The 9,683-nt window shown below is 44.8% G+C and overlaps 1 protein-coding gene across 1 annotated transcript in view; it reads left to right on the forward strand.

The window, feature by feature from the left end:
- T265_13253 (hypothetical protein) overlaps positions 1 to 5,422 on the forward strand; it is a gene marked incomplete at both ends in the record, with an annotated part of 35,615 nt that extends 30,193 nt beyond the window's left edge. The window contains 2 exons of the mRNA XM_009167954.1: positions 2,714 to 2,935; positions 4,954 to 5,422. Coding sequence (XP_009166218.1) covers positions 2,714 to 2,935; positions 4,954 to 5,040 — 309 coding nt within the window. The remainder of the gene's footprint in view (positions 1 to 2,713; positions 2,936 to 4,953) is intronic.
- Between the last annotated feature and the right edge of the window lie 4,261 nt (positions 5,423 to 9,683).

Consider the following 9,683-nt stretch of genomic DNA (forward strand, 5'->3'; position numbering starts at 1 on the left):
ATATATGTATGCCTTAACTAGCTCCGCTGATGACAAAGTCTGTTTATCCCCACCAAGCATCTGCCGTCTCAAGCAATGCCTCTCCACGGTCCGTTACCACCAGTTTATCTCTCGTGAGCACCTGTTCACCGGAACGTGTGTAACCACTGACTTGCTTTTTATACCAGATGCACGTACCTAGTGTACTCGCTCTTCAGCAGCAGCACGAACGCTTGCATACGGGTATGCAGCAATTCAGCTTTCGTGTTTGATAGTTCGGATGATTTTTCTGTACACAGTTAGTATCATTGTTTAGGTTCCTGATGCGAAACCACGAGTTACGCGTAGGTTTGACGATCACGAATATCAAAACGAAAATTTGGGTTCGAAGGCCTACGGTACATTTACACAAAAGTGAGCAGACTTATGCAGCAAACCTCGGTTGTTCATGTTCCTGGGTTCAACAAGTGCGCAAGTAGGTCACTGCCCGTCGCAGTGCGGTGTTAAGGTCCCTGTACCAGACAACGGCGAGCGGAATGCTGGCTCGGTAGTGTTGGTTGAGGTCGTCCCCTTCGATGGCATTAGCGTGGCGGTGTGACCATCGTTACAGAGCCGGTCAGGACAGGCTTAGCGGACGGAGCACGAACACGCATGGTTAAGTATGACAGCTTTGTACATTCACACACACGCACGCTTGCTAGTATGCCGTTGACGAACAGGATGACCTTTGCGGCAAGGTGAATGGTGGATGAGCGAAACAAAAGTAAATGGACAGAGTAAGTAAATGAATGAGGGAAGTATGGTATCAAGTAAGATCCAACATTCGTTTCATCGCTTAACTACAGTCCGACCGTCTGAGATATGATGAGAATGGTCGCAGTAACCTGGTTTGAAATTATCAGTGAAAGCACACCATCTACTGTGACAAGATCGCAGGCCATCATTGAAGTAGTTGAGTTAAGTAAAAGACAGATACATAGTTGGATCTCTGTAGGAACTTGCTATTCATCTTCCCCAACATTTTAACGGTAAACAGCGAACAGTATCGTTTGTGGGGCTGTACTGGTAGATCATAAACTGTTCCCCTGTATGAAAACCATAAAAAGGTAAATGTGGCATAATCCAGACGTAATACACTACTCATAAGGTTGCTGAAAACTCCCCAAACGTTATAAACGAGAGATTCAGCTGGGTTCTTGATGGGTCTCCGGTGAAAACTTACTTGGTATGCAGATGGGTGCATTATTTAAATGTGCTGTCCTCTGTGTCTGGATCTTCCCACCTCTTATCAATGGCATTCTCTCATGAACGGTTTGTTGGCTTTTAGTCATGGTTTCATGCGTAATTTTCCCTCCCTCCTATCTGTAGGTTTTCTGGCTTACCGGGAGCTCACAGGTTCTATTATTTTATTGTATCACACCCGTCTTTTGTTATGCTATATACCTTTATTGTATACAACTCCTGGTAGTCTAGCTATGGATTCGATTTCCCGTAGTTGGTGTCACCTAGGTTGCTTACTCCTTGGGTGCGTCAGCTTTGTGAGGAAAAAAACTGGCTTTTACCTAGGACGTCAGTCTTTGAATCATGCTTTCAATTTAAAACAGTTGCCAGAACAACATCATTCCTCCCGGCGGTCAACATTAGTCTTTTTCTTGATTTAAGGCTTGTTTTGACTTTAGCTTTTTCTTGATTTAAGGACTGCTATTGACTTCAGAACCTGTGGCGGTGGCAGGCGGTCAATGACATCTCTTTTAAAGAGTTGTCTCATAGAAGCCGTGCACATCGACTCCTGCAGTTGTGTCCACGTGCTCACTGCAAGCCACATCACCACATCAAGTGCTGTTGCTCAAGGTAGTCTTCTCTCACTACCTTTCATTCTTTTGAAGGCTCTTCCCTTCAGGGGTCGAACTGCTCCCATATCGTCCTTCCATAGGCCTCATACGCAGAATATACCGTATTTATTGGGTCCAGGCACTTCAGTACTGCATTTACCTCAGATTATCTGTGTCCCCACCTCATATGTTGCTGCCAATGAGTATGTATAGAGAGCAATTCTGCCACGTGGTTAGTATGCGGTCTCTCCCTGCAAAGCGTAAGTTGTCGCTGCAGGACTGAGTGAATTCAAGCAGAATCCCGTTGATTTTCAGCTTACCTGGGGTTATTCTAATTATGCCAAGTTGCATTCTCACTCAAGCCAACGATTTACTGAACGGTAGACACTCATCTGCTCTGAAGAAATGATCAGTGATTGACCCTTTGTAAAGTCCCAGTGTCTTATTTGTGGAGTTATGTGTTGAAGTCTATTCAATGCAGCGCCCGGGTATTCAGTTAGTTCCAGTTATAGGACAGCTCAACAAAGCAGACCTTAGGCTTTTCGTCATGATCAATTGATCTATTGGACAAGTGGACAACCCTACACCCTCGTTTGTCTTCCCATCGAGCAACACTGTCATGTGATCCGGCGCACCAGTGATAAGCATTCTGGTAACTTCAAAGGCTTTACGTATGACTCTTAAGGTCTCAGGTCGAGATAGCTCACTGGTTGGTCTGTGATGGTCCGTGAATCGAACCCGGCCCGGCATCTCCACTGCTTCTATCTAGGCCTTGACAGTGCGTCGGCCATCGTGCTTCCTTCGGGTTGCATATCAGCCGTGCACTGGAAGGATGTTACAGCTGAAGCATTATTACCCAGGATCCGTATGACGTTCTCGTTTTCTTCCCTCTTTCTCTCCAGACGTTCCGTACTCCTGCCGTGTTTTCGGTCATCCTCATAATCTTCCACATCATTACCGGTATTTCTGAGTTTGTTGGAATCAACGCCGTGACCAACATGTTCCTGGTCCCATTCTATCTTGCCCTGGTTACATTAATGACGTGGATGTTCCTCAGTTATACCGGTCGAGCCCCGGAATTGGCTCAGGCGATCGATTCAGCCGCGGATGTTGTGGTACAGAAGGTGAGTTGTCGCTTGTTTTCCCAGTCGAATTGTCTCTACGGTCTGCTTTTGCAGCTGGTTTGAATATGGAGATTCCCCAGGCGCTTCCAATTTAAAAGCATCGTGTCTTACTTTGGGTTTTTACATATCTTGTCAGGGTAGATGCCCAGACATATTTCGTATAAGATTTACTCTTTGTTAAGGCCATTCCTGTGTGCTCTCTCTTCGAGCTCGAGGTAGCCCGGTGATTAGGACGCGAACATGCTGATCCGGAGACCCGTAGTTCGATCCCCATCTCTCCACTTTGAGTGCACCCGTCTAGGCTTGGACAACCTAACAGTATTCCTGCCGTGATGTTTGCTCTGGGTGGCATGGCAGCTGGAAACCGAAAGGGGTTCAAAACTGAACGATAATAATAATACTTTCACTAAATTTTTAGTCAATCAGTCCGAAGATTCCATTGTGAGCTTAAATACAGGAATTTTCCACCCACCCATATCTTGTCTTATCGATACATCTGTAATTCTGTGAGATTTGATTTGATTGTGTATTTGAACTGACATTGGTTTTTGTTTCAGATGTCATCCTAACTAATAATAAGAATCTTTCCATTTTTGCGTATCGCTAGTGTCGAACGTAGATGCCCTGTTTTCGTAAAGCCATAACGGTTTGTCTAAAGAAATTCGTTGTACAGGCGGCAAGTGGCATATGACGTAGTTTCTAACCCACTCCCATCACAATAACGAAACTGAATTCGATTAGCAACCGTTTGCCATATTGTTCGACCCAACGCGTGGAGTGTCACATGAACCAAGATGGTACCCATACTCTTGGTAATCTTATTGTCCCCCTTATGCTAAATTACATGGTTTGCTATTGGCGAGAATGTTTGTAGCTCAGGTAGCCTAGTTGATCATTGGTTTCTTCGCTGAGCTAGACATTTTGAGTGCGTTTTTGGGTAGCGCAGCGTATCGATGGGTCAGTTGTTGCGACTACTGGACGCACGCCTCGATTAGTGATGGAACTTTTGCGCTCAATTTGCCCAGCTCAGCGATCAGACAAACGACCAAATTATATGGGATCAAATCCCTGTTTTGTACTTACTGTGACTTGCTGATATTGGTGCAAGTTCTTGGCTTAGTGTCCGCTCACCATGATATATCAAAATGCATGGTAGCTTGAGAAAGCCCTTTATCGATACGAAGTAAGACTATTACGACTGTAATTATGAGGTCATCACAGAATGTCGCGCTAGAAAGTTCTTGATGGTGCAAGAAGCGCCGAGCTATAATGGTCGATCCTGATTGGCTGACATTCTCATCAATCGCGGCATGGCTTCGGTTAGTCCTTAGCCCGCACGTGACACATCCGTCCAATCGATGTGCTTTCGATTATTAAGAGCGGCTGGCCTCCAGACGGTGCCACACCATATTTCTTGATAGTTGATAACTTGATAGTTCACTTTGTTTCTTCAACCATAAGCATTCTGCAGCTTGGATTATTAAAGTGTTTAGCTCTTGATAACCTAAGGCGAAGAGCGACGAGGCTACTTCACTTCACAGATGCAGTTCTTCAGTTATCATCCACTATGTTCTATCCACTGACAAGTCCACTGATAACCCCGTATTTACGTATCAATTGTATCAGCTACCGCCTCCAATGCGCAGCTGTCTACCCCACCCTCCTCCCCCCCAAAGCATCGATGAACGAAACTCCGGCATTTAAAACCACTGTGCGGTTGTTACAGCTGATTATGATGATGCTTTGGAGCAGCGGAATAACTTTTTTCATTAGTCCGTCCTTCTACTCTGTCTGTGTAATGCATACGGAGCTTCTGGAAACTTTCTGTTATGCTTACATTCTGTAAAAAATTCCTTACCTGTGCATTTATTTTAAATCCGTTTCGAAGAGAATCCCAAGAGTGTTCGCATTTACGCACTATCCTCAGTGGATTCACCCTTCACTTAATCTAACACCTTGTCGATTTTTTCGCTTAATAATAGTCAGAGACTAATCAATATTCCTTCCCCCCTTTTCAGGTTGTCACCCCAGCCATTCAACATATTGGTCAGCGTAGTGTGCAACAACTTGTGGGTACAGAAAGACCAATTCGAGAGAGAAGCTAGTGTTTCCTCGGCCGTGTCGCCTCATTCTTGATAGTCGTTCGACTGCATTCTTTCTTCTGATCGTGTCTCATTTTCCGTAGCTCCCCTCTCTCATTATGCACGCCCCCTCGGGGCAATGCGTGCACTTTAAACGACCAGGTTCCCCCGTCGCACACTGACACACACACGGAGGCCGCACACCTATACACTGGACTATTGGTTTCCGGTTTGAGCTACCTTATCTTTCTTTGTCGACTTCAGACCAGTGAATACTATCAGGCTGCCTCTCCCAAGTACCACTTCCGTATTCTATTCTACGCCGATTGTTGATTTATTGTACATAGAACGGCTTATCCCCGAAACCAATTCGTACTTTGTCTTGAGCGTCAAACCAAATGCATCAATACGTACTACATAGATCAGTCTGCTGTTTTTTTCGTCCAAATGTTCGACGGACATTCATGTTTTGAAAATGGATGGGAGAAAGTTGGAGTAATGGTCGGTTTTCCGCCAAGTGTGTGCAAATATCATCCACTGCGTGTGAGAATTGGTTTCAACCAACTGGTCACTCATGCAGGATATAAACGAATAAGGCAGAATCCTTCATGTAAATAGTCATTGGTCCTTGCGGAGCAACTTGTGAGCTCGGGAATTAGGCGGAGGTTTATGCAAAGACTGGTTAGATTCGGAAAGCATGGTATACAGAGAATCTTTCTTCCCTATTGAGTTTCCTCAGTTAGGCGTAGAGGGCTCGACCAAGTGTTCCTTTGGTTCAAACGGAATCGTCGTTTGTCCCGCTAAAGCCGTCACATGATATAATAATCATTGATTATCGGTGCCTAGCTCCCATGCCACCCGAAGCAAGCATGAGGGCTGATATACTATCAGGCTGTCGAAATCCAGGCAGGAGCAGTTGAGATGCGGGATTAGATTCGAAACGCAGACCTTCCGATCCAGTAAGTCCTCGCCTTAACCACTGGGATACCTCGAGCTCTAAAACCGGCATAAGTTCGAAACTATGTCACTGATCCATTTTCACGGCATTGCTGTGATGTTGTGGAACTATAAGACTTATATGTGCTTTAGGTTATTGCCTCTTTTCGGACATCCTGCCCAGAACATTCCCAGAAAAGTTATCCATTATCGGCTGTCAGCTGCCACAAGATTTGCTTGTTCTGAAGTACGTACGGGGGAAATCTTGAGCCAACAAAACGATCATGGTGGTTCAGTTTGGAAGAGAAATCCTTGAATGGATTATATCGTTCCAGGTTTTTTGTCGGGTCCTCTTCAAACAGAGTGTTCCTATGTAGGGTAAACGCAATGAAGAATCAGCCCAATGTGCAACGAGGGTCGCTTCCGTCTAGCCGTGATTTGAGTATACTGTTCAGTCGGCTGAACGGTTAGAGAACAGCAACGTCGAAAAGTGTGACGTTGAGTCAGCAGTGACCATCGAACGATTCCAACCCTGCACCAAATACAGGCAGTTGCAATCATCCTTGCTCTCTAGTTTCAATACACCCAGTGTTGTGTCGTGGTTAGCCTCGAATGATTAGTCAGAACTATGATATGCCCCACTTTTATACCATTCAAGGGACAGTATCGCATAAAACAACTTCAGGTATGCACATTTTACATTTTATTGTGTTATCCCAGCAAGTGAGAGTGAACACTAACTAATCATATGACCAGGGGTAGGATATGGTGCGGCAATGTTGGTATGCTTTGTTATGACATTCGCCAGCATATTTCCATAGCCTAAGGCGCAGCGGGGAAGACACTGAAGTGCAGCATTTACGAAATGGTTTCGTGTGAAACACTGCTGGCGGAATGGCCTTCAGGAGAGACTGTGTAGGGCAACGCATCCGGTGCTGTCAGAGAAGATGAATAGGGCAGGTCCCATTGAAATCACACCATGGCAGCAGGAACCAGTTAATTAAAGTATAGCAAGCAGGTACTCCTGTTACTGCCAATGTGGATGCTGAGTGCGTTCGATTGGGTATGCCGAATCAGGGGGTGAACAAAATCAAACATGGTTCGCGTGGTTCATAGATGCTCAAATGATTAACCAACCAAATCCGGATACTTTGATGAGAGTGTTTCAGATTCATTCATGATCAGGATCATCAAAGTCCAATATTACGTTGGCATCAAATTTCAATGGGTCTCTCCATATTGTCCAGTTGGATGTGAGCATGTGAAAAACATAGTACTGGACGAGATTTGCCTGACGAGCCCTCAGAGAATGGAACGAGCAATCGGTTGTTGAAGAGCTGTATCATGAAAGTTCGAACCCCCGTTTGAGAGCATTCTTCTCCCCAGAGTAAATGATCGAATACTGCGCGTTATCCCGTCTTTCAGTTATGTTACCTTCAGTCTATAATACCACTGTTTAACTCGCTTCAAAAGGGATGTTCCACGTTGAAATAATGCCAAGCGATCCCTCCATTGTTATCAGAGTGTGAACTAACGGTGCTATAGTATGGCGCATGAACATCCTAAATATGTCTCGGCGACAGGGTTTTTTCGTAGACTTCAAGGGCACAATCTACCCAAACGAGAGGTGGAAAACGCTTCGCCACAAATATCTGTTACCCAACGAATGCGTAGGACAACAGAAGCCTGTTGAGCACTCTATCAGCGGTAGATGAACCAGTGATAGTGACAGACACAAGCCCAGAAAGCAGCTATCCTTTCGCCTAAGACGCATCACATTCGACCAAGTTGTCCGCGCTAAGCCACCCACCACTGGCCCATCTGTAGTGGAGTTCATCATCATCGTCAGCTGTAATAACCACGCACCTGTCGTACAGTGGTTGTAACTGCCACAGTTTCGTCCACCGATGATTTGGGGGAGGTAGCTGCGCATTGGAAGCGAGAGCTGATAAATTGGTGCGTAAACACAGCACTGTAGGTGAACTGCTAAGTGGGGGGATTGGGAAGTAAGTTATACATTGAAGGCAATAGCTTGGATGCACAGGCGCCATTGAGGGCGCCACTAGGCCATGTCTGACAATTTCTCTAACCTCATTTCGGGATCCCAATGACTAGCGCAGCTGAGTTTGCTGCTAATGGCTTTTATACTGCACTGCCAAGTCATTGTTTTACCCCTTCCGGCTCTCTCCCACCCTTCACGTGGAGTTAACTTCCTGTGAAAGTATTTTTTCTGTCCCCCGTTTGTATTACACTACTGCCTGCCATAAGCTGCGGTGACCCTAGCCACCTTTACGTACATGGTGAAACTAAACTGAACCATTTATCCTACAACGAGGCACATTCGTTTCACATGCCTCGATGTTGACTAATTCCTCGAAAATCGACTTGTATGCCATGGATTGTTATTCTTCTTAGATTTATTACATTACTGCTACTCTGAGGAACAGCATCTGAGAGTAGCCGTCCAGTTTCTCATTTCGAAGTATAGATCAAGTGGAGAGTATAAGAACCAAAGCAATCCGGAATCAAACCGAATGTTGAAAATGGCCGGGGGGCACCAATGACTATACCGACCTGTTCGCACCAAATTAGTCTTTCCTTTGCCACGTTGATATTTCAGGGAAACGAAAACAAGAATGGGAACAGACGCACTGTCTATTGGACTGTATAAGCAATAGTTTTAGAATCATCACTGAAAATTCCACACATTAGTTATTCTGCTGATGACTTGCCTCGAACCATAGATAAAAATGTCCGTTCTCCGGTGTATAATTGAACGTCCCAACACATATGCCCAGTTAGACACGAACTGTTAATTCAAGTAAATTAAGATTGACAGAAATCTGCCTAGCAATTAATAACCAAAAAAATTGGTAAAAGAGACTACTCACAAGGTTGCTGAAAACTCTTCGACAGCCCGCGACCGGTTTCGCCCTTCTGCTTCGGGCTCATCAGGTAGGCGCACTCCCCGAGTTTCCGTCAAACTTATGATCTACTTGAACCCAAATTGCACTGTTTTCGAGAAATACACTCATTGGTAAATCCATCATGGAAATATACTGCGACATCTCGAATATCGTGTTGACTGAAACATGAGGTGGCCTGTGTGCAGCACATTCAGTTGTAGAATATCACAAACAAGAGATGCAGTTGAGTCTCTCGTGAAAACCAAACTGATTTGCAAATGAGTGTATTGCTAGAAAAATTGGTAGTTTACTAACTACTTTGTCAAACGGAAAAATTGAAGTTTTATCTGTTCAACATAGGTTATTTTGTCAGTGGATAAGACGTTGACTTTTTGTGCATACCAGCAACATGGCCAACAATAGTCAATATCAAAATACAAGCAGTCTTAGGATGTAATGGGGCATGAATCGCTCCTGTCATTTATTTGATTGCGTAAACATTTTATACGGTATTGGTCTTCATGTAGACAGTTATTCGAAACCAAATTCTATGCCTGTCCGATGTGCTTGGGACAACCGGTAGGAGCCGATTTTATGCTACGAGCAACGTCAATCATTCGGCAATATTCACAGTATGATTCCGTTGAAAAATGTTGTAAAAACAACCTTAATGTATTCAAATTTATGCCGCCTCCGGCCGACAGCTCTCCCTCCTGTTCTGATGGAATTAAGCTGGTGAGCCAACACTAACGAAAGAAAGTTGTGGACTCGCGTTTTGCTCTTATTAGAGCTCATCAGTAGTGCAGTAGTGGTGGGAATTCAACC

This window comes from Opisthorchis viverrini (genome assembly GCF_000715545.1).
Source record: "Opisthorchis viverrini unplaced genomic scaffold opera_v5_49, whole genome shotgun sequence".
In the NCBI taxonomy this organism is placed as follows: domain Eukaryota; kingdom Metazoa; phylum Platyhelminthes; class Trematoda; order Opisthorchiida; family Opisthorchiidae; genus Opisthorchis; species Opisthorchis viverrini.